General features: G+C 41.7%; 1 protein-coding gene across 5 annotated transcripts in view; it reads left to right on the top strand.

The window, feature by feature from the left end:
- ntrk3b (neurotrophic tyrosine kinase, receptor, type 3b) overlaps positions 1-25,899 on the top strand; it is a 236,105-nt gene that overhangs the window by 192,963 nt on the left and 17,243 nt on the right. For all 5 annotated transcript variants that reach the window (XM_026174777.1, XM_026174796.1, XM_026174786.1 and 2 more), the window contains 3 exons: positions 9,294-9,424; positions 16,851-17,023; positions 18,880-19,123. In XM_026174777.1, the coding sequence (XP_026030562.1) occupies positions 9,294-9,424; positions 16,851-17,023; positions 18,880-19,123 (548 nt within the window). The remainder of the gene's footprint in view (positions 1-9,293; positions 9,425-16,850; positions 17,024-18,879; positions 19,124-25,899) is intronic.

Raw genomic sequence — 25,899 nt, 5'->3', positions numbered from 1 at the left:
GATGTTTTTCTCCACTCTTGGAAAGCAGCTTTTTACAGGGTGAGGCAGTGACAGCAGTGATGTGTTGGTGTCCCTAGTGGGGCTCTCACCCTGCAAACTGGCTGCCAGTTTCTGCACACACTTCTGTTCTGATCTACTTTAAAACTGGGACATTTTTTCTTATTTAACAGCGATTTCAAAAATAGTAGTTATGATACCAACTGATGGAAACACCAGAGGAACAGGTGACTTTTTTTATGAATCACCTACACAAGATGTTCACGGCCAGATGGTTATGGAGAAAAAAGAAACCCAGAGGAACGGTCAGACTAAGCTAGTAATCTGTGTCTTTGAATGAGGAAATATTTGAGAGAACTGGTGAAGCATCTGGTGAACTCCTTTTGGGCAAAGCCACATTGTGATAAGGCTCTCTTTTTATTTGAAATTTGTTTGAACATGGGAAGAAAATGAACATTCAAGCTGTAATAACTTGGTATAAATCGAACTATGCAATGTTAGCTTTGTGGTCCTGCAGAGGTAAGTACTCTTGTATGTTCTAGAAATATAATAGCCCTATGCTGTGAGAACTACCTTTAGCCACTGCTTCCTATTAACTTTCTTTCACAAGTAGTAAATTAAGCTACATAATTGGGATCCTTGAATGTAGAGTATGCAAATTGAACTGACCTTTTAGAGTTTAAAGTCAGGAAGAACAATGCTTGGAAGAGTTTTGGTGGTAACCTATTTTCGCTACCTCCACACTTACATGGGTATTTGTGAAAACTGAGATTTTTTGTTTTTAAAAAAACATCCTGTCCACACATTAAAAAGCAAAGTCAAACACTGTCAAGAACATGCCAAATCCTAACCGTGTAGAAATGTTGGCAAATCAGAAGTCTAGAAGCCTGGGAGGGAAACGCTAAACAGGGTTTTGTGCCCTCACAAAACCTTAAGTACTTCTGAAAAGTTTGTATTACTTTTCAAGTGCCTTTTTCAAGTGCCTTCATCATTTCAAATGTTATTCAAAACCAACATAGGGATTTGGGTTGTGAGAATGATTGTGTGGAATGTAGCCACGTCCGAAGTTCACTCTGATGCTTGTCTTTCTATATGGAGGCACAGTAACTGCGTGTGCATATGTCAGCATGTAAAAACTGCAGATAGTAAGATTAACAGCAACAGTATTTTGTCGAAATCCACCGTTGTAGAAAAAACACTAACGTGGCACACAGCATGACGTCAAAAACGGCGCACACCTTTGACGTTGCGTCACTCAATCTCTATTTTCCTCGTTCACACCTAAAAGCACAAATAGTTTTCGAAAATCTTCACCCTGGCAGAATTTTTTCAAAATCTGTTTTCAGTGACCCAAAATGCTGTTTATGTGTGGACGAAAGGCCCAAACGCATAGAAAAAGCTGCGTTTTCAAAAATACCCCTGTATGTGTGGACGTAGCCTTTGTCTTAAAAACAAACAAAAAAAACTGTTGATGTAAGCTTAAAACCCTCACAATGTTCTGGTAAGGTCCAAGACATACAGGGGTAGAGACCATCTGGAAACCACCAATCTCAAGGAGAAACTGTATCTTCCCTGACTGGTTTGCAAATGGCTGCAAGAAGTTTTGGTTGATAGCAAGCTCCAGCATTTGGCTATAGCTTGTATGGAAGACTTACCTGCAAACATTACACCTTTTTTTGCAACATATGAATATGACAGTGCAGTTTAGATGTTTAAGTTTGGTCTTGTTTTTCCAGCTATGTTAGTTTATTTTATAGAATGTTACAGTTAATTTTTTAGACACAGAGCTGATGGGTGAGGGCCAGAACTGTTAAGGATTCTTTTCCACGGAGCATGAGGTAAAATGCTGCCGAACACTTGTAAGGGTACTGGTTGAAGGTCTCTAGCAGGGAGGTGACGGTGGCTCCAATAATCTTTCATACTGTTCTTGCAACTCCCACAAGAGCGTGAATCAGACTGGGATGCAGTAGGTAAGAATGCTTTCATTGGTGGCCTTGTATAAGGTGTTGAGGGCTGAGAAGATTAGAATGACGTGCCAGTGCCTCTGTAGGGGGCGGAGCTGGAACTCTGCCTTCATCGTGATGGCCATGGTGTTGGTGGATCAAGTCAGGTCATCACCACCAAGGAACTTGATGGAGCTGACCCTCTCCACAGCCTCCTCCCCTATGGTCAGATGGCCTTCCTAAAGTCAATGACCATTTCTCCAGTCTTGTTGACTTTCAGGAAGAGGCTGTGTGCCCCTAGCTACTCCGCCTCTATCTCAGTCGGTCCTTGCTGTTGATTGTTGGATCAGTGAGATTTTCACTTTACCTTTACCTTACAGTATAACGTTCCTCACATTGACTATTATTGTCAACTGGCACTATAAGCAAAATTTACTTGAATTTAATAGTGGACGCTCTTGGATATTTTCCCAACCAATCAGTTTGTAGTATTCTTAACTCCCATTGGTAGCTGCCTCAAATCGCCTCAACTCAGTAACCACCTCACAGTGGTGATTTCTCGTGGTATCATCATCAAAGTCACAAGTTTTTGAGTTTACCAGCCCACGGACAGTAACTACAAGAGGCAGAGCTCTGGAAATTGTAGACTTAATTAACCTCTTCATTTAGAGAAAGAGATCCAGCAGTCTTAGGAGAACAGATGCAATAGCTTATTCTCTATCTGCAGACATAAGTGTTTCTTTACATATAACCTTGTGCAATTGAGTCCTCAGAGACATACTTTCCCCCGTATAACCATCAAGTGCGATTCAAACGAAGAACACAGATGGAGGGTGGATTCAATTCCAGGAAGTCTACTTGTCCACTGAGGACATATTAGACTCTGTGATTTATCTAACAAGAATAAATAGGAAGGCTGAAAATGTACTTTGAGAATACTGCGTCAGTCCCACAAGCATCATGGTCTATTATTATTGCACATACCGGAACATGACTGTCCAAGGACCGTTAATACCTGCAAATATACAGACTCTGTTACAGAAGGTAAAAGATAAAACACAAGCCTTATGGTAACCATTCATTCATTGTCTACAGAGCAAACATGTAGTGCAACATTCCACTCAAAACAAGCATTCATTTGTACATAAAGATTAGTACATAACAATTAGTAGTGGTATTTGATTAGTATTTTAAATCTTGTATAGTAATTCCTGGAAAACACCATTTGCACGTTGTTAGTTGTTATCTGATTTTGGTGTTCACCTCAAATTTTTTTTTTGCGCATTCATCTGTGGTACTGTTTTTGCTGCTAAGCTTTTACTTTATTCATATTTAATAGCAAGGAGAAATTCTGTACACTGCAAGCTATGACCACCAGCCTTGTATGATATATATATATATATATATATATATATATTAGGGGTGCAACGATACACAAAATTCACGGTTCGGTTCGATACTTTGGTGTCACGGTTCGATATTTTTTCGATACAAAAAAATGTTCATGCCTTTTTAATTTGTCATTTATTAAACTTATAAATATATATTTTAACTCAAAAGTACAGTTTTTAAATTTAATGTTGCTGAAACAAAAGTAATTTAAAAAATGAATTGAGGAATCACTCATCTTTGGAAAAGAGAGTTTATTACAGAGAAATGGCGCTTTCCAAAATAAAAGCTATACTATACACTTCTTCTGGGCTATATTCTCAGCAGCATATTGTAGCGGGTCAGGGCTGTTCGGGGTTCTGTTTGTACAGTTATGTTTTGTTTATGTTGCCATAGTGACGGGTGACGCCCTCTCGCTGCGACGGTGTGTCCTTCCGGGGTCAGAGGGCGCCCTGTGTGTTTGTTTGTTTTTTTTACTTTATTTAACAAACAATGAGTATACAACATATGAACAGATGAAGTATACAAAACAACAGAACATGAACACAAAAAGCCAAGGGTAAAAGAAAAAGGTACCAATTATAGGAATACACGCAAAAATTCACATACATATATTGTTTTGAGAGCCTTTTTGTTGGTGGAGTCTGATATTAATTGTACGTACATTTCCACATGGGCGCCCTGTGTGGTGTTGTTGTTGTTGCTGTGCGGTTGCCGCGCTGAGCAGTTAGCTAGCGGCAGTGTTCTTCTGCAGATGTAAATAAACGGCTGTGCTCCCTGGCTAGCTCACGGGAAGCAAGACCAAACGACACCTCCGTCTCCTCCTTGTCTGAGCTCGCCACATTGGTGTCAGAAGTGGGATGATGGTGGCACCCCATGTTCTGACCCGAGTGACTTTTCCCCCGCCGGTCGTGACCGGCCGGTGCGCCAAAAGAAGGCACCTGGACATTTGCAAGACCCCTTAGGTGGGGGCTATGTAGCGGGTCAGGGCTGTTCAGGGTTCTGTTTGTACAGTTATGTTTTATTTATGTTTGCCATAGTGACGGGTGACGCCCTCTCGCTGCGACGGTGTGTCCTTCCGGGGTCAGAGGGCGCCCTGTGTGGTGTTGTTGTTGTTGCTGTGCGGTTGCCGCGCTGAGCAGTTAGCTAGCGGCAGTGTTCTTCTGCAGATGTCAATAAACGGCTGTGCTCCCTGGCTAGCTCACGGGAAGCAAGACCAAACGACACCTCCGTCTCCTCCTTGTCTGAGCTCGCCACATTGGTGTCAGAAGTGGGATGATGGTGGCACCCCATGTTCTGACCCGAGTGATTTTTCCCCCGCCGGTCGTGACCGGCCGGTGCGCCAAAAGAAGGCACCTGGACATTTGCAAGACCCCTTAGGTGGGGGCTATGTAGCGGGTCAGGGCTGTTCAGGGTTCTGTTTGTACAGTTATGTTTTATTTATGTTTGCCATAGTGACGGGTGACGCCCTCTCGCTGCGACGGTGTGTCCTTCCGGGGTCAGAGGGCGCCCTGTGTGGTGTTGTTGTTGTTGCTGTGCGGTTGCCGCGCTGAGCAGTTAGCTAGCGGCAGTGTTCTTCTGCAGATGTCAATAAACGGCTGTGCTCCCTGGCTAGCTCACGGGAAGCAAGACCAAACGACACCTCCGTCTCCTCCTTGTCTGAGCTCGCCACATTGGTGTCAGAAGTGGGATGATGGTGGCACCCCATGTTCTGACCCGAGTGACTTTTCCCCCGCCGGTCGTGACCGGCCGGTGCGCCAAAAGAAGGCACCTGGACATTTGCAAGACCCCTTAGGTGGGGGCTATGTAGCGGGTCAGGGCTGTTCAGGGTTCTGTTTGTACAGTTATGTTTTATTTATGTTTGCCATAGTGACGGGTGACGCCCTCTCGCTGCGACGGTGTGTCCTTCCGGGGTCAGAGGGCGCCCTGTGTGGTGTTGTTGTTGCTGTGCGGTTGCCGCGCTGAGCAGTTAGCTAGCGGCAGTGTTCTTCTGCAGATGTCAATAAACGGCTGTGCTCCCTGGCTAGCTCACGGGAAGCAAGACCAAACGACACCTCCGTCTCCTCCTTGTCTGAGCTCGCCACATTGGTGTCAGAAGTGGGATGATGGTGGCACCCCATGTTCTGACCCGAGTGACTTTTCCCCCGCCGGTCGTGACTGGCCGGTGCGCCAAAAGAAGGCACCTGGACATTTGCAAGACCCCTTAGGTGGGGGCTATGTAGCGGGTCAGGGCTGTTCAGGGTTCTGTTTGTACAGTTATGTTTTATTTATGTTTGCCATAGTGACGGGTGACGCCCTCTCGCCGCGACGGTGTGTCCTTCCGGGGTCAGAGGGCGCCCTGTGTGGTGTTGTTGTTGTTGCTGTGCGGTTGCCGCGCTGAGCAGTTAGCTAGCGGCAGTGTTCTTCTGCAGATGTCGATAAACGGCTGTGCTCCCTGGCTAGCTCACGGGAAGCAAGACCAAACGACACCTCCGTCTCCTCCTTGTCTGAGCTCGCCACAATATTAAACATATCAGGTCCCCATAAGGAGAATCATGTGCTAACGGCTGTCTAAATGACTCGGGTAAAGTTTGTAGCATGCATGCTTGTTGTTTTTGTCTGCTTCCACTTGTCTTTGCACTAGGATGATGTCGGCATAAATGTGCAGTCATATTCGTTGTGTTCCCACTAGTGCTGTCAGCGTTAATCTCGTTGAAATGACGTTAACGCCACAACACGGCAAATCTCCGTTAACGAGCTACCCCTGATCGCCCCGTGTGTGGGGCTAGACGGCCAACACTAGCTAACTGTGCTAACACACTAGTTCCCACCCATGTAATTGAGCATTGCGTGGCACATCCAACATACTGTTTTACTTTAGTCCATGACGTGCTTACCTTCAGGGTCATACGTCACATGAAAACCAAAATAATTCCAAACGCCAGATCTGGGGCCCGTTCTTCATACCTCGCTAAGTAAGTTAGCTGGATTTGATTGTTGAAGATCCTGGATCGTTCGGTTCCCCGAAGCTCATCCGGGACTTGCTGTCATAGCAACAGAGCCAAAAGCGTAAACCTGCTCGGGAGCAGGTTTACTTTATGTAAACAGGATTAGATCGCGGCCACGCAGGTATGTCCGCTTCATTTATAGGAAAGCAACAGCGATATTCCACCACTGTTTCACCATAAATAAATAACATCAATGTAACCAAAGATAATGCAGCACTTGATCCTTTTATTGATTTCACACAGATACATACAGGTCATTCCCTAAAAAAGGGAAATGTACTATTAACATTCTATTACATGTATGTGATTATTACAGATGTAATTCATATTTCAGAGTAGTAATTGCAAATTACTTCGTGTAAGCAAGATGAGAGACCACGGCTATAAAAGCGAAGGTGGATTTGGGAAGCCTGTCGCAGCCATGTCCTGTCCGTTTACGCGAGCAACCCATTGCGGAAGGTGCAAGATTGATAAGGAGAGTCCTCAGAATCCAGCGTATATTGCGGGATAGACAGGATCCTTTAGCTCAGCGCGACAGTGTGCTCATAGAGAGATATCGATTTTCCCGTGAGGGTATTATTTACTTAACCAACTTGTTGACGAGGGGGTGCAGGACCACCACCTGTCTTTTTTTGCTCTGCCCTTTTCTTGGTTGCTGTTATGAACAAATAAACAGAATATTTCAGGGTTTCTTTGTAAGAGACTAAAAGCAATATAAGTGATAAATATTACCATTCTGTAGAATATTCTTATATTTCACTTTTACTTGTTCCCATGTTCTAGTGGGTCCTGTTGTGGCTCTAATGTGAACGGGGATATAATATAACATAATATAATATAATGTAATATAATATTGGATAATATAGTGTGATATGATAAATCTACCCTACCGCCTACTGGTGTTGGCCAGAGGGGCCGATGGCGCGATATGACAGCCTGGCTTCTGTCAGTCTGCCCCAGGGCAGCTGTGGCTACACCTGTAGCTGCCTCCACCAGTGTGTGAATGTGAGAGTGAATGAATAGTGGCATTGTCATACGCTTTGGGTGCCTTGAAAAGCGCTATATCAATCCACTCCATTATTATTATTAAATTACTTACGAGTTTAATTTGTCAGCAACTTTCTGCCAGCCCTCTCTCCTTGCTTTTGCAGCCTTTGCAGTGTTCCCTTGCGTTTTAATTAAACTCTGAAACTCCTGAAATCCCTCACTCAAGAGTTCTTGCTCTGCTGCCGAAAAATACCGAGCGCGCTCCTTCGACATTTTCGCCGACCAATCAGAGGGTTGCCGATCAATGTTTCTACTATCGATGCGTAGCCCCTTTTACGACACCCAGTGATCTCACATTACTTCATCCAGCTGTACTAATCGTCAACAGCAGGTGTGTTCGGAGAACCGGATTAGCGAGCTCACGGTTAGCGCGATGATTTGGTCTTGGATGTGTCATTTGATCTTGGATGTAGTACTACGTACGAAGAACGGGCCCCTGAATGAGGTTCAATTTGCCATGTTGCAAGGAGAGCTTAACTTCTGTCTTGCTAGCTTGCCCTGCGCTCTTCCTTCTGGCAATGCTGTCTGTGTTGAACGCTCAGTGGATCTGCGCTTGACAGTGCAGCCTAGGCGGAGTAGTCGAACGCAGATTCACTGAGCGCTCAACACAGACAGCATTGTCAGAAGGAAAGTTGATAAAATAAATTACAAATTTTGTATTTTTCGATACATATGCGTACCGAACCGAAAGCACTGTATCGAACGGTTCAATATCGATACGACTATCGTTGCACCCCTAATGTGTATATATATATATATATATATATATATATATATATATATATATATATATATATATATATATATATATATTTAAATCTGTTGTGAAACTGTGTGATCAGTATTTGTACTGAGGCACATCGAGTAGGTCTATCAGAAGCCAGCAACTCCTACGCCTCACCAGCTCTTTCATACAGAGCTTTCTGTCGTGCTATTTCTACCTTTTCCTGTATCTCCTTTTGAGTTATTCAGCCTGTTATTTTGCGGACAAAAGTCAAGATCCACCCGTTTTCCACCAGGCCAATCAATAGAAGAATAAGCCTCCATTCTAGGTTCACAAATATTGCAAGCAATTGCAAAAAGGGGTGAAAATGATCTAAGGTCACACGCTCAACAGAAAAATATACCGACTTTACTACCTCGTAACTCTAAAGATATCCCTCTAAAGTAAGTTATTACAGGTAACAGAAAAAGACAAAGACGTTGCTTTCTCCCGCTCTGCTCAGCCAGTTGTTTTATGTTCCTCAAAGAGTAAAATTTTACAATTCTGTTCTCATTAGAAAATGTCCTCCTGTGGCGTTTCATTGGCGACAGTAAAACCGAGGAATCCAGATAAGAGATTTATAGCTCAGCAGGTCCAGTGTCACCTGGCAGTTTATTTGCACTTCTAAGATTTAAAACCACTTGAACTGTAATGCTCCAAGTGTTCTTTGAGTAGCTCCAAAGTTAGATAAAACATTTTTCCTTGCAGTTTGACACTATCATACATCTTGTTGGAGGTGGATCACACTTGGAGAAAAATATTGAAATATTCAGTATATTTTTTAATGCTTTCACCATTACAGAAAACACTGGTTTTAAGATGTCTGGTGCCAGTTTTTGTAAACACCACCCTGTGGGTCAGCACGAATATTTCTGTAGAAATCTTGCCAACTTGTCTGGAATTTAAAATACTGCAATATAGCTGCATGTCCAGCTTCCAGTGCAGTAATACTGTTTATGTTCTGTCTCCCCTTCTCTGCCTTACAACTTCCTTCCTTTTTAGTTTAGTTATTGGTAACATTTTGATTTGATAAAAGCATTTCACTGCCAATGTAACACGTTTTCTGTGCGATTAAACACATAAAAATGTCTGAAAGTCTAACTGAAATTCTCAAAAAAGTTATTGTTTTTTTAAAATCTGTCATCATTTCTTCTTCTTTGGTTTTAGTTGTCCAGCATATAAAGCGGAGAGACATCATCCTGAAAAGAGAGCTGGGCGAGGGAGCCTTCGGTAAAGTCTTCTTGGCAGAATGTTACAACCTCAGTCCCACTAAGGACAAGATGCTGGTGGCCGTTAAGGTACGTTTTAAGTGGTTAGCTGTGTGTCTGAGTGTTACAAAGAGGATTGCAGTAATGGCTGAACATTGTGTGAGATTCTTATTTTTGTAAATATGAACCTTTCAGCAGCTGCTGGTTAGTGTAAAACATACTTAAAAGACTGGAGGTAGCTTCTGAAAGTGAAAACCAAAGCAAGTGTGGAATTTTCATTTGCCACCAGACAGTGACTGCTCTAGCTTCTATGAGCCTACCTCAGTAAAAAATATTCAAATTAGGTAATCCATCACTGATTTAATTTTTAATACAATACAAAATGTTTTTCTTTGCATTTCGTAATCTAATGGGCGAGGAAAATGCCCCAAATTCAAAACTGATGACTTCTAAACTCAAGTGGCTATGATGACCTCTTTTGAGCCGAGTTTATGGTTGTTTCCTGTGCTATTTGTAAGGTCCCCACAGCCCGTACCCATTCAGCATTGCCCATTCTGCACTGAAGACTTGCAGATCTCTTTGCCTGAACAATGGGTGTTGCCATTCCCCTGCATCAGCACTGGTACAGGGGTACCTTTACAAAGTTATTAAAGTTCAAGTTCAAATTTTATTCGCCACATGCAGTGGCAGGTTGCCCTGCAGTGGAATGAACCCGCCCCTCGACCATACACACACACAACACAGACATCACATGGGGATACAAGTCAGAGAGCGGTTGCATTACAGAAAAAACACTGAAATGTACACTACAATGGGAAAGTACAAGAGGAAAAAAAGAGACCTCTACTCATGCTGGGCTATAGGAGGACAGCATGAGAACAGGAAACAAAAAAACTCCTCTGCACAGAAAGCACATAAATGTCCACAGCACAACATTAGGGGATAAGGAGTAATCCCAGGCAACACAGCAGCCATCCTGCCACTGCGCCAACTCTCTAGCGCAGGCCAGACCCGCCTCGTGTTCCCAGGAGGCAACAAGCATCGAAGGCATTGGAAGCGGAAGGGGGATGTGCGAGTGCTTATCAGTGTAAATGTATGTGTGTGCGTGTCCATAGTTCAGCTGAGACAGTGTCCTCTGCCCTATCAGGCTAAGTAAACAGTCTACCAGCCAACCCAGGTGGCCTTGCATAGAGTGGGAAGAACAGTCATGAGAATTTCAAAGCTGCTCTTTAACACTCCGACACTGGTCTCTCAATCTCCCGTTGGAGAACCGCGAGCTTCTCCATGATGTTATCAAACTTGCGCTCCGTGGTCTTGTCATTCTTGTGCTCAGAGAGCTGATTCTGAGAACTCACGACTGCAGTGAGTTATTCCACGATGTAATCCAACTTTCGTTCAGAGATGTTATTCTGAGCGGCCTTTTCCTTGATGTAACCCAATATACGCTCAGAGGTCTTATTCTGAGTATTCACGGCAGCTGTAAGCGTCTCCAAGGTCTTCAGTGAGCCCATTCTGAGAAGTTGCACCTCGTCCCATCGTTTCAATCCCAGCGGGCAGCCTTGGGGGGGTTTTGAACAGCCAGTTCCGCTTTCTTAATTCTCCGATATGCCAGGGCCAAGCCAGCTCCGATCAGCAAGAACCCTGGTATCATGGTTCCGAATAGATAGATATCTTCAGCGTCCTCGATCGACAGTCCCGCCAGGCACACGATCCTCCATTTCTGCCACCCGTCCATCGTTTATCCGGCAGGGAAAGTCCCTCCAGGGCACTCGGGCTCTCCCGAGCCCAGACTTCTCGTTGAGAAAAGTGTGTCAATAGCATTCAGAGACCAGTTGATCAAATCCATAATTCTCTTTTAGGTTTTAGAGAACAGACTGTGAGAGAGTGTTCCAGGGAAAGTAATACACACGAGACAAGACAAGGACACAAGAGGCTAAGCATTGAAGATAAGGGGAAGGAGGAGAGGAGAAAAGTGCGACTGCCTTCACCGAGAGCCAAACGAGTTCTAGTTCCCTCTAGAAAGTCTCATCTTTTCAAATTATTGCAGTATCTTCCGCTTTGCCATTTGATAAACTCTGACCTCTTGTAGGGATGCTTCAATGGCATGATAATAAAAATTACAAAAATCTAGAGATGCACAACCAAAGTGTAGTGCACACACCAACAGTTGTGATGTCGCATTGGGCTCATACTGCCATTCTCACAAGGGTCAACAAGCATCTCTGAAGCTTATTAAATAAGCTCACCTGTGCAACTCCCTGTTGCACTGGGAAGAAAAATAAAGCCAAAATGGAAACAAATAAATTTATCCAACAACATAAAGATTGCGAGCTGCTCACTAAACACAATAAATCAACAAAAGTATTAAACTTGAAATTCAGGTGTTTCTTTTTTCAGTCCTGTTGCCACAGGTGCACAAAATTAAGCACCCTTTCATGCAATCCTTTGAAAACATTTGTGGGAGAACGGGCCATTCTTTCACTGAATTTGAATGTGTTACAGTAACAGGATGCCAATGTTGCAACAAGTGATGTGATTGAATGATTGATGTGACTGATAATATTTCTTTCACCATCGGCTGTAAGGTGTATTATTACTAAGTGGAATCGTTCAGCAACCGCAGTAACTCAGCCACACAGAAAGGCACACTGCACAGACTTACTGCACAGAGCAGGATAGCCGAGTGCTGAGGCACGTAGTGTGTAAAAGTCAGTGAGGCTCTGCTGACTCACTAACTGCAGAATTCCAAGCCTCCTCTGGCATTAACATCAGCACAAAAACTGTGCACCGTGATGGTTCATGGAATGATCAAGCAGCTCCTGTAGGTGTAAACTGTAGGTGACCCACTACTTTTGTCCATATGGTGTATCACAGCCCAGTGCACAAACTGACTGCACTTAATTACACAGCCATAGTGGACACCATTCCAGTAAGAACCTTGATATCGGTACTCAGAAAGTAGGATAGCTGATGATATCATTAGGGAATATGAGTTCCTGGGTTGCACAACCGTAACAAGTTCTTTAAGTGTTTAAACCCAGTTGTGGTTTCAGAGAGAGTCTATTTATTTACTGGGTGGTCTATCTTCCTGGTATGTCACCAGTTTTCTGGCAAAGTTACAGGCAAAGTTAAAGTCAAATGCACCAAAAATAACTGTTTATTTTCCTTATATTACAAACATGACACAAGGTACAGCACACAACAGTTCCTCTAAGGAAGTCACTATCTTAACTGTGAGTGCTGGTTACACGATTATCCTTTTCTTTATTGCTTATGCTAAGTTTCCATGTACCTGGCATAGGTGCATATTCTGACACAGTCTTAGGCAAAGCCGAATGAATATGCTGATATTGAATCTGGTGTCTGTCTGCTGGAGTTCTAGTCTTTGTTCCCATCTGGAACCTGCCTTACTAACAGTCAGGGGACCAGCGGCATCTGTCAAAATGGAAGAACGAGCGGAGCAAAGTTAATACCCCTGTGAATTTAATGATTTGTTTTAAAGAGATTGAAGCATTTCAAACCATTGTCCCTGTGTGCCATCACAAAGCTTAATATTAAGTTGTGCTTGGCAGCACCCAGGGTGAATATAAAGAGTTGTCTGAATGGAAAACATGTGAATAAGAGGTTGTGGACTCAGTAAAACTACCTAAAGAGGGGGGGGGGAGAAAACCACCCTGACCTTGACAACAGAGAAGTGAAATAGTACAGATGAAGGTGATGGAGTATCTGCCTGTAACTTTCTTTTCTCCCTCTTATAGAATTAGCAAATGAGTTTGTGAGTAAACCTTGACCTCCTTAAAACAGAATACTATGTGGATTTTCATCTGAACATTCTCCTGCCTGTGAGAAAGCAGGAACCAGCTCTCTGAATTCTCTTAAAGGTCAACAAAGGGAAAATTCATTGCAGCGCTTTGCCTCAATTTATCGTGTTCAAGCACTTTGAAGGTATTGTTTTGGAGGAATGCCCAGACAAGAAACATTTCCTTAAGAGTGCGGTTTGATTTGGTAATAGAATTTTATGGCCATTTTACCTACTCTGCTGTACATCTCAACCACCTCTAGCATTTCACTGCAAGAAGAGCACATATGAGTAAATGCATTTCCATGCCAAGGTCATTCCATCTGTAATAATGTCAGCAGCAGGCTGGGAAAACAGGAACCAATGCTAAAGAGACTAGGATAATCAACACTCCCTATTTTTCTGTTGCTGATGAACTGCCAAAAGTCTTTTTTTCTCCTCCAGCAGACGCACCAGTAATATATTATTGCATTTATTTGATATTTGTGAAACAAGTACGATTTAGAAAATTATGTGGTCTAGACTTTAAATGAGTTCAGTTTATTTGCCTGCTTGATCTTACTTCCAGTCAAATCAATTAATGTGTACATTGAGTTCATCTCTACTCCTCAGACAGCTGTAATTGTTTGTAGAAAGATGTATTGTGAGCAGTACAGCTATCTGGCAGCAGCATATTAACAGCAGATCCTTTAAGTCTTGAAAGTTTTAAGTTGGAGGCAGACCAGGACATGCATCAACACCAACTGTCTCCGGTCATAGTTTGTTCTTCATTAATAATTTTCTGTTTTATTTTCAAAATACTAATATTATTTAGAAGTGCCATTGTATGTAATGCTTACTCCATTTGCTTGACTCTCAGGATGTACAGAACCAAGGACATTTCATACTGAATGTTCCTTACTAAATGGTCCAGAGGCAAATACAGATTCCGTCTGTAGTTATAGGAATACCCCTGAAGTCTTCCTTTTTCTCTCTGAACATTTTGTCCACCCATACTGCAACAATGCAAAAGCTTTACCTTGATAATAACAAAAAATTCTGTCCAATATAGAAGGCACATCAATTTGTTGTAAGAAACTATGCTTCCTTGCTTTTACAGGGAGTGCAGAATTATTAGGCAAGTTGTATTTTTGAGGAATAATTTTATTATTGAACAACAACCATGTTCTCAATGAACCCAAAAAACTCATTAATATCAAAGCTGAATGTTTTTGGAAGTAGTTTTTAGTTTTAGCTATTTTAGGGGGATATCTGTGTGTGCAGGTGACTATTACTGTGCATAATTATTAGGCAACTTACCAAAAAACAAATATATACCCATTTCAATGATTTATTTTTACCAGTGACACCAATATAACATCTCCACATTCACAAATATACATTTCTGACATTCAAAAACAAAACAAAAACAAATCAGCGACCAATATAGCCACCTTTCTTTGCAAGGACACTCAAAAGCCTGCCATCCATGGATTCTGTCAGTGTTTTGATCTGTTCACCATCAACATTGCGTGCAGCAGCAACCACAGCCTCCCAGACACTGTTCAGAGATGTGTACTGTTTTCCCTCCTTGTAAATCTCACATTTGATGATGGACCACAGGTTCTCAATGGGGTTCAGATCAGGTGAACAAGGAGGCCATGTCATTAGTTTTTCTTCTTTTATACCCTTTCTTGCCAGCCACGCTGTGGAGTACTTGGACGCGTGTGATGGAGCATTGTCCTGCATGAAAATCATGTTTTTCTTGAAGGATGCAGACTTCTTCCTGTACCACTGCTTGAAGAAGGTGTCTTCCAGAAACTGGCAGTAGGACTGGGAGTTGAGCTTGACTCCATCCTCAACCCGAAAAGGCCCCACAAGCTCATCTTTCATGATACCAGCCCAAACCAGTACTCCACCTCCACCTTGCTGGCGTCTGAGTCGGACTGGAGCTCTCTGCCCTTTACCAATCCAGCCACGGGCCCATCAAGACTCACTCTCATTTCATCAGTCCATAAAACCTTAGAAAAACCAGTCTTGAGATATTTCTTGGCCCAGTCTTGACGTTTCAGCTTGTGTGTCTTGTTCAGTGGTGGTCGTCTTTCCGCCTTTCTTACCTTGGCCATGTCTCTGAGTATTGCACACCTTGTGCTCTTGGGCATTCCAGTGATGTTGCAGCTCTGAAATATGGCCAAACTGGTGGCAAGTGGCATCTTGGCAGCTGCACGCTTGACTTTTCTCAGTTCATGGGCAGTTATTTTGTGCCTTGGTTTTTCCACACGCTTCTTGCGACCCTGTTGACTATTTTGAATGAAACGCTTGATTGTTCGATGATCACGCTTCAGAAGCTTTGCAATTTTGAGACTGCTGCATCCCTCTGCAAGATATCTCACTATTTTTGACTTTTCCGAGCCTGTCAAGTCCTTCTTTTGACCCATTTTGCCAAAGGAAAGGATGTTGCCTAATAATTATGCACACCTGATATAGGGTGTTGATGTCATTAGACCACACCCCTTCTCATTACAGAGATGCACATCACCTAATATGCTTAATTGGTAGTAGGCTTTCGAGCCTATACAGCTTGGAGTAAGACAACATGCATGAAGAGGATGATGTGGACAAAATACTCATTTGCCTAATAATTCTGCACTCCCTGTATGGCATCTCAGTGCTGATTTCCTAAAAGTACGGCGCTTAAAGTGAGCAAATAAATTCTTAAATTACTGTAGTGACAAATTAACAGTGACAAAAAGTGAACTTCCATCCATCTCTATTTAGGAACAAAAATATTTGTGCATCAGTAAAAGTTCAGTGGAAACAAATAATAACTCCTGGCGTACATGAAGCATGTGACCACTTGGATTAAATATCATATTTTCAACATGTATTTTACACCTATATCAGGTCGGGCTAGTAGTATTTTACACACATCATCTCATTGTGCCCTTGTTCGTTTGGTAAATTGAAACTTAACAGCCTCCAGCTTTTCATTTCTGCTGCATAAGAAAAAGGAAATGAAAAAAAAAAACATGCTGATGTTTAGAAAATAACATTTGGCTTGTTCTCTAGTTGAGTTTATCTCGCTAACCCTTGCTGATTAGCATAATTATTATTTATTTATTTATTTATTTATTTTATTGGGAACCTTGAAGGTTCTTATGTCCTCAGATTTCATGGTAATCCACGCAGGCAATTTCTCTCAAAACCTGGGTTGTCAAGGTCATGGTGGCATGTGAGGGTGAATCAAGGACTAACTAAAACTGTCAGATAGTCTAGCATACTAAGTGGATGATTCTCATTTGGAAGACAGAAGCCAACCTGAATCAATCAGGGCAAGAAAAAGTTGTATCCTCTAAAAGCTGAAGCGAGCTTTCTCTGATGTTGTTGTTGAAGTGGTTGCCTTATTTTGCTGGCAGAGCTAAACATGTAGCAATTAATGCACCATACTGTAGATCATTTTAAAGTGTTAATAAAAATGTATCTGTCAGTGCCTGATACCAGGAAAAGCAGCAATTTTCTATTGATTGATCACTCAAATTTAGCAGATTTAGCAGATCTTTTTCAGAACCATGAAACCGTTCACTGGTAAAGTAAATAGTAAGTATCAACAGGATGCAAAGGATGATTGATTCCCCAATGGCACGTAAATGAAGACTTCATGATTTTTTTAGATCCTGGATAACAAACCAGTGTAGTTTTCAAAATATGTAAATCTGACTTTTTTATTTCTCCTTTCAGACTCTTAAAGATCCCAACCTGTCAGCCAGGAAGGACTTCCAGAGAGAGGCCGAGCTGCTGACCAACCTGCAGCATGACCACATTGTTAAGTTTTATGGCGTGTGCGTAGATGGAGATCCTCTCATTATGGTGTTCGAATACATGAAACATGGAGACCTCAACAAATTCCTCAGGTAAAGTTTTTATTATTGAAAATTGAACATTTCTTGAAATTAGGAGGTTAACTTAACAATGCAAATATGTGCGAGTATGTTGGAACTACGCACCGGCTCATTCACAATACGTACAGTAAATGAAAGTAAGACTAAAAACCTGAAATTCTTTTGTGAAATAGCTGCCGCAAATATCCGGCTTGCTTCACAGCTTTGTGCGTTAGCAAACACGAGTGCTTTAGTGCTTTTGTTCCATAATGTCAGACTGTACCAAGGGAAGTGACCTCTGATAAGCTTCAACAAAAGTGACACGATGCCGGTACAGCAAGCTCTTTGGTAATGGGAAGCTTCACTGGAGTTGATGTCAGTGTGCAAAGAAGGAATCTGGGAAAGAAGTCTGCTATTTCAAGAGTGTACACAGCAGCAGCAGTGTGTATGCACGTGCACGTGTGTGTGTGTGTGTGGTCGATCTTGTTTTTGAAATTTCAGCAATAGTTGAAAAGATGACATGTTACGATGGAGTGTGAGTGTGAATGTCTGTGTGCATTCAAGAGTGCGTGAAGACTTTCTGTTGGGAAATCATTCCTGAAATGAAAGGCAATGTCGCGAATGATGAAATTCTTTCATGCAAGGTGCAAGACGCAGCTGATTCTTGGTCTGTTGGTCCTGTTGGTCACATTTAAGAGATGAGATGTGCAGGGAATCAATAGGAGTGAATACAAGATCTAACGTGCAGGTCCAAATTCAACCTTCAGATAAGCAGCAGGGCACCCTGCTCTTATTCACCTATTACTGTATGTCTGTGAAGTATAATAAGAAGCAGAAAGGCGAAAGAAAAAGTACTACTAATCCGCCAACAGCAGAGTGAAATTATAACAGACACACTAAAAACAAGAGGAAAATTGAGCTGCAATAAAATTCTGACTTGGGGATGGAAAAACAGGCCGAGAGAGTGAGAGAGCGGTAGTCCTCCCTGCATGACACCTGGTCTGTAATCAAAGTGACGAGAAGGTGATGAGAACAGCAGGAAGTCTTCACAGGAAATGAGTTCTTCATCGTCACCCAGAAACCTGCAGTCAACCTGTTCTGGTAAATGTACAGTCCTGTGATGAAAATCCAGAGACTTGGTTAAAATTCCTGACAAGTTGGCTTACATGAAACTTTTGCCAAAGAAAAAAATCTCTAAGCTCACAGCTTACGACCACAGAATTAAAAACAACAGACACATAACAGTTTATCGCTGCCAGTAAAGCAGTGCTTGCAGAGTATAGTTCATTTGTTAATATTTCTAACAGGCTCGCTTTATTATGGTAATTATCCTCAATAGGTACAAAGAGGCACATATATTGCCAGGATAAGGGTTTATTAGTAGTATAAGGAGCTTTGGATTACTTCTTAAAGAGGCAGGCTCGTTCAACATGTAGAATGTTCTCTAAAGGGTCCTATAGCCAGTAATTAAAGTGTAGCTATGAAACTTACAGTAGGAGAGAAGAAATAACAGAGTTCACTTTCTAATGAATAATAAGTTGGTTTCATAAGACAAGGCTGGAGAATGGCTTGGGCATTAGACTGTTGTGCTTTAAACCTGCATTCTTTCAAATGGCCAGCAGGGGGTGACTCCTCTGGAGCAAAAAGAAGTCTGGTTGTATACAAGTCTGTGAGAAAAGAACCCTTCAGCTGCCTTAATCTATGCTCAGTAAACACCTTCCCGATGAGTTTTTGGTCTTAATTGCATCCTTCAAATTTGACTGGACACAACATGATAATTCAAGTCTAACTGTAAAATAATACCACAGAGCTCAAGTCAACATTATCCAGAATCCACCAATATAAATACAAGTACATCAAATCATCATCCACTATTCTTTGTAATACAGAGCCCACGGCCCAGATGCCATGATCCTGGTAGATGGCCAGCCACTGCAGTCCAACGGAGAGCTGGGCCTTTCCCAGATGCTGCACATTGCCACCCAGATTGCCTCAGGCATGGTTTACCTGGCCTCCCAGCACTTTGTGCACAGAGATCTGGCTACCCGCAACTGCCTGGTGGGCAACGGCCTGCTGGTGAAGATTGGAGACTTCGGCATGTCCAGGGACATCTACAGCAGTGACTACTACAGGGTAAGCGTCAGCCGGTATTGTTTGGTTCGCTTGTTATTTTTGATTAAAAGAAAGAGCTGTTTGCAAGCGTGAGTGAGGCCGAAACGATTTAAACTTTTTCCACACCTCAGACAATTCTGCCATATTCACTTGGCCTCTTCTCTATGTTATCTTGTAATAAAGCCTTTGTAGCTCTTAGTAAGAAACATATTTCTAATGGGTGAAGGGTGTTACTCTGCTGCGTCATTTTATTTAATTTTTCTTTTCTGAGGAGAGTTATCAGCTCTCCCATCCATAATACAGCCCCAGGACTGCGCAGCCAGCTATACATGCAGGCAAGGATGGAGCTGTTTAGCAGCATGGTATGAGATGAGATGAGCCTGCTGAGCCTCTAGCCTAATGCTTAAAGGCTTGTTTATATAGCGTCCAATTCATGTCTTCTCTACTGTTTAACACGATTAGCGACGATGAATGCCAGGCGGCAACTACTTTGCTGAAGAATTTAGCATTTTTGCTGAACAAATATGTGGAGTGATGGCTGCTACAGATCTGGCTGCTTTAAAAAGCCTGGGCCTGTGAAATGACTTTAGGTGCGCCTGATTCTGTTTTCCCAGCGTGACAGCTGGGACAGTTCGGACATTGCTTGGGGCAACGCCAGCAGTTATGAAGTACTTGCCTGCTGGGTAAGCAGCTCTGCACGCATGAAATAATGTCTGAGGAAATTTGAGGGGAGATGCTTTTAGCAGTTGGTGCATGGGTCCATGTCCATCCACAATCTGTGTAACGGACATAAGAGCGATTAAGCTTATTTGTTCTTCTTATGAAGTAATTATTGCCAGATTCTGTGTGTACTTTTCAATGGCTGGGCTCTCATTGGGCAAAAGGGTTTCATAAAGTTAAGCTGAGGAAAAGTGTTGAGAAGACCACTGTAAAATTTAAAACACAAACATATATGTTTTCATTTCAAGTGTGACTTCAAACTCAGTCATTTTAAGCATATTTGATGTTTTTGTGCACATGAAGCTACTTAATCTTTAGAATATTAAAGACTTCTCTAATATTCAGTGATATAGTTTGATGACATGTTCATTTGTCAGCCACACTTCTGAAATATATTATTCAATGCTATCAATGAGCTTACCATCAATAATTTATAAAGTGGAAGACTGAAAATAGTAGTAGATTTAAAAAGTGGTAGTGTTGTTACCTTTGTTATGGAAAAAAATATATATTGTTGATCATTTTGAGAATAGTGTCGAAATTTCGAGATTAAAGTCCAAAATCTATTTTGAGAAAAAAGTCGAAATGTGGAGATTTCATTGTTGTTTCAAGTACTCTATATCCTGCTACACCTTCTCCAAAATGCCTTGTTTGGATGAGTTAGTGAAATAAATTGATCAGCTGTCTCGTGAAACAACATCCATCCTCTTTATTGGACGAGGGTGTAACCATCGATAACCTTGCATTTGTCCATTACCAGCCATTTCATGTTCTATGAATCTACTCTTCTGAGTTTGTGTGTTTTTCCATCTGACCAGATGCATGTTTCTGCACCATCTTTTCAACATCCTTATACTGATAACCACACTGTGTTTATGTGCTAAAAGAGAAATCATTTCCTTCCTTGTTACTTAAACCAATTCTGAAGTGTGATTTAGGGTACTTCAGGGTACAGCAGCTGTGCCAGTTTGTCTTGAAACAACAAATGTAATCTCCACATTTTGAATCATTCTCAAAATGATCAATAAGATATATTTTTTCTTACTTTGGCCCTAATACTCAGCAACAGAACAACAAACACTGTCATAAACATAAACAGACAAATGAAACTATTACAATCTACAACTGATTGAACACAACATTTAAGAGCAGCTACACTGACAAACTTTTAAAATGAAATCTCTCCACTACAGCCCGAATCAGTTTGAGATGCTTCCAGTAGAAAGTAGTGGCATATTTGTTAAATAAGTGTGGTTTGCAGAGACGCAAATCTGATCTCCTGTACTAGATATGGTGCACTCATTTAAAAAAAAAAAAAAACTAAAAAAAAAACCTTAATCTAACAAATGTAAAATAGTTAGCTTGTATATAATCAGCATTTGTGAGCTGGAGATAGAAAAAAAAAAAAAAAAAGATTTTGACCTAGAGGTCACAAGAAAAAGAGAAAAAAAACCAAGAGCTTTGCAAACAAGATTTTCAATGTTTGATACAGTTCAGGTAATAACACCTAAAACCTTAGTACAAGTTTGACCATTTCAGCGTCATCTGAGCAATATGTCTGTCCGGGTCATCGTAGTCTAACTGTCAGAACTGAAGAAGCTTCTCGGATGAGAGGTGAAACGTCTTCAAGCAACTTAAAGAAGTCCAGACGCTTTTCTTTCCAAGCTCCTTAGTCATCTGAGCAGTTTTACTTGAGCATCTCAGATCTTAGAGAAAGTAGAGGGTCATTTGCATTTAACACAGACTAAGTGGAGTAAAATGGGACTGTACAATATCCTAGATCATTTGTACATATGTAGGTTACACGTGTAGTAATCCCATCATGGAAATAATCCATTGAATGCAGGAAAGAAGGGTGATTAAGATCCAGAAAAATTATGCTGTCTCAATAATAATTAAATTGAAAACAAATTTGCAGCATGGCCCAGAGACTGTAGAGTCCATCCACCTTTGTGGTCAGCTGTGCCCAAGCCCTTGGACAAATTACAAGGTATTGTGCTAGGTTATTTTCTAGTGCTGACTTTATATTATGATTGAATATTAGAATTTAGAATGATAAACAGCTAAATGACACATTGGAGAAAATTCTCTTCCCTTTAACTGTGAGCCCCTTCATGGAGCTCATGGTTGGATAATAGCTCTTGGTAGCTGTAGTGGTTCTTTGTGGACAAGTAAAGTTTAAAACAGACTGTTTCTTCATTTTAGTTAAGAACCCATTTTATTTTCTCAGTCACAACCGATTTAGCAGCAGATACCAATCAGCTGGAAGATTAAATGGTTCAGTTGTCTGTTGCTGTTTTAACAATTATAAGCTTAATATATCAGTACTGTGAGTTATTGGCTTGGTCTCAAAAGAAAGTAATTTCAAGAAGATTTAACAGATATAAAGCCAAATTGGGCAACCAGGGGATGTTTGACATGTTTTGTAAGCATTTAAGATTTTGTTTGTGTGAGTGAAACATGCAGTATAATATATTTAAGGGAGTGGGAAGCTGGGATCATGGGGGACCATTTCCTTGATATGTTCTGCTGGTTGTATGGGGTGTCCGTGCAGAGCAGGTTGGACATGAGGGTGATAAGGTGAGTCTCCAAGCACACCTTATCACCCTGACTACCACCAGCAGAGGTCTCAGGTGGGGGTGATGAGCTCAGTCTCCAAACATGGTATGCTCCCCATTGACAGATGAAAACAAGCAGATGGTTGTTCTTGTGTAGTTATGCTCTGCTTAGGCTAACAAAGGGGCTAGGGGTAAACGCACACACACACACACAGTGGGACAGTGAAAAAAAAGGCCTTGCAGGAACAGCCGGGTGGGAGTCAGTCTGAGTAACTTTTCCAGTTGAACGTTAGCTTCAAACTCTGTGGTGAATTTATTGGAGAAATTTTAGATGGTTGAATAATTTATTGAATAATTTACTGAATCAGCACACACACACACACAGTCTCTGCAGTGAGGAATGGAAATATTTTTTTAAATCACTATGTTGGGTTAGACAGAAACCAGAGAAATGGTTTGTAGAAGAAGAAAAAGGGAACCAGTCTTAGTTTGAATTTATCGTGTATTTGTGTGCATTTGGATGTGTGTGGCCTGAATTGCAGTGAAGCTGCTGTTTGGTGCGATGGGATAGCATCAGTGCCCACCTACACATAGGAATATTGACAGAGCCCGGAGATAAGGCGCTCCTAACAGTATTGGACACTTTCCCTGTGTTGAGTGATTATAAATAGCAGCGTCCTGCCAAGAGTACAATACTGCCATAGCTGACTAGTCGTATCCATGTTCGTTGCCCAAAAGACACTTTGCAGCAGGAGGGAGCAACTTCAAGAAAAAGACAAATATTGTCCTAAATCACTTCCATCTGTCACATCCTCACACTGTAGGCACATACCTTTGTGTTGTTTCAAAGGAGACAACTGCATGAGCTAGTGCAGGCCGACGGCAGCACCCGAGCCTGCTCTGAAGTTGTTTTATACCAGTACCTCGCGATATATCAGGAAATGTTTTTCCTGGGCTCGGAGAGTGAGGCACTGAATTATACATGGTTAGGTGGGCAAAATGACAGTGAATGCTCTAAAGGTGGCTAGGCATTAAAGCTGCAAGAATGAAAAGCAAGTCATTGCTGTTTTTGTTTTTCTGTTGTTGTTTTCGGAAGTTTCAGAAGCATCTGCAGGATAGATGAAGGGGCTCATGCAGGTTGTCTAAGAGTGTTATGTTGAATGTTCTGTCTAATCAGGAGTCCAAGGCAGCTTCTGATTTGTAAGAGTAATTAACAGCAATTTTGCAATTAGTGTCATATTCTGCTCCCAAGGCATGGAAAAGTGAAAAGTTCAGTGAAAAGTTTTCAGTCTGGTTACTTGAAAGCTGCAGTCAGACTGTAATGCTGTGCACCAATTCTTCTAGTTTAAATAGAGGGTTGGACTCATTTTATTAACACGGACATAGAGGTTCTTCTCAGATGATAATACGTAAAGGCTTACTTTCTTTTTACTTTTTCAACAGTTCTTATTAAAATTATCCAGGATTTTTACCTTCAGTGTTTTCATTTAGCAAAGTTTGCGTTGTTTCTCATTTCTGTGAGCGCTGTGGGAAGTGGTGCTTGTGTGAAATGTGATTATGTACTCATGATTTTATATTTTCATTGTAAGTGTGGAAGATTAGGAAACTTAAACTTAAGTGATTTTATCTAGAGTGCTGAGGTGGGGAAGACTGGAGGCAGGACAGTTGAAGGGGGTGGTACAATGGCCAGGACACTGAACCCATAAGATTGTGTTGACTTTCGGTTGTGAGCCAGACCTCGCTAGATGTAGTGGAAGTAGGCTAGTTAGCTAGGTCTCCGGATGCATCTGTATTTTATTGTGAAGTGCAAAGAAAGACGTCTGATTTTGGAAATAAAAGTCTCCGCCCGATCGCTACCATCAAAAAGAATCCGTGAAGTCAACGTACTTAAACAGCGCAAAACTGTCTAAATGTAAAGCTGATAATTAACAAGGATCAAAAATATGTGTCCGGTAAACCTTGCTTGGGTAAATAAGGAGAACAAAAATCCATATCTTACACTTAGTATTTCTTAGGAAAATTGAAATGATTTTAGAGACACTGACTCATGGATATGGACTATGGGATATCGAACACTGTTACAATCTAATGACTCATTTTCAAGGACTTGTTCTTAGTGTCTCTGCCAGAAAGCCCGTGCTTACCTGCACTGCCTTTCTTTGAAGAAAAATGGTCACCAGGTTTCTCTTATTTTTCAAGGATCAAAGAAACGCTCCTCTGCTGCATTATTTATCAAGCACAAGCTCCGCAAAATTGTGTGCAGCTTGGTGCTAATGAGTACACAGGCCATATTTATTATTTCTGCATGGAGGGATAAAAAAAGTCTGTTCTACCATTCCCCTTAGGTTTCTTTTGTTTTGTTCTTGTCTCTTTGCCTAGAACACAGCTGTCTTATATGATGACTGCCGTATGGAGTAATAAATTTAGAAAATGTTTTTGCTTTCTTGTTGCGACGTAAATGGAGAGATTGATGGCACTCTTATACCTCTATGGGATATTTAAAGATAAAGCCAGCATCTGGTTAGCGTAACCTGACACAAAGATTGGAAATCATTAAAAAAAAACAAATATTTGTTTCTTTTTTCAGTCCAAACAAGTTCCAAGCTATTTTTTTAAAATACTGTATGAGCCATTTTTCAATCTAAGAGATGTTTGCATGGAGTACAATCAGCAACTGTAGAGGGACTTTGGCAGTGACCCTGTGGACTAATGTCAAAGGGGTCCTTGTCCTGTTAGGATGAATCAGGATGTGCAGAGCCACAAACATGTCAGGCTCTCATACTGTTTTGTACCATCACTTTATCATCAATACTGCTTCTTTTATTATACAATTATATTGTAAATCGTATAATCTTGACACTGATCACTGGTTTGCACTTTACATTTAACCCACTGTATTTGTTCTATTGAAGTGTCCAGACATTTCCAAACCCAGCTGTATCTAAATAATTCATATTCAAGATGCAGTTCAAAGTCAGCAACAACAATGAGGCCCTACCTTTCTCCTCATTGTAGTATCAGCCTGGCAAGCTAGATACAGAAAATAAAGTACAATTGCATGATAGCTATAGTGGTGTGTGTGTGTGTGTGTGTGTGTGTGTGTGTGTGTGTGTGTGTGTGTGTGTGTGTGTGTGTGTGTGTGTGTGTGTGTGTGTGTGTGTGTGTGTGCGCGCGCCTGTTTAAAGAAATAAATACCTTCAGAAAGTTTCACCACCCACTGGCGTGCAGTGGCCAGAGTAGATACCACTTTATCTCCACTTGGCAGCAGCGCAGCAGGTAGAAACCTAATGGACATCATAGCCTCTAAAAGTGAACTTGTGTTCGTTGCTGTTTGAGCTGGGAGAGCAGAGATAGCAACACGGTTAAAGCAGGGAGAGAGAGTGTCTCAAGATGGTTATCGGGGCCCTTTAAGATGTCTGGGGCCTCCTAGGGCTCCCTACAGGCCACGGTGCGCCCATCGAAGAGCCCGACTGGGCCAGTAATCTATCCCCCTGCCATGCTGCTGTGCTCTCCACGCCG

The sequence above is a fragment of the Astatotilapia calliptera genome, chromosome 1 (assembly GCF_900246225.1).
Source record: "Astatotilapia calliptera chromosome 1, fAstCal1.2, whole genome shotgun sequence".
In the NCBI taxonomy this organism is placed as follows: Eukaryota; Metazoa; Chordata; class Actinopteri; order Cichliformes; family Cichlidae; genus Astatotilapia; species Astatotilapia calliptera.
Note: the sequence above shows the minus strand (reverse complement) of the source record. Positions and strands in the feature narration are given on the sequence as shown.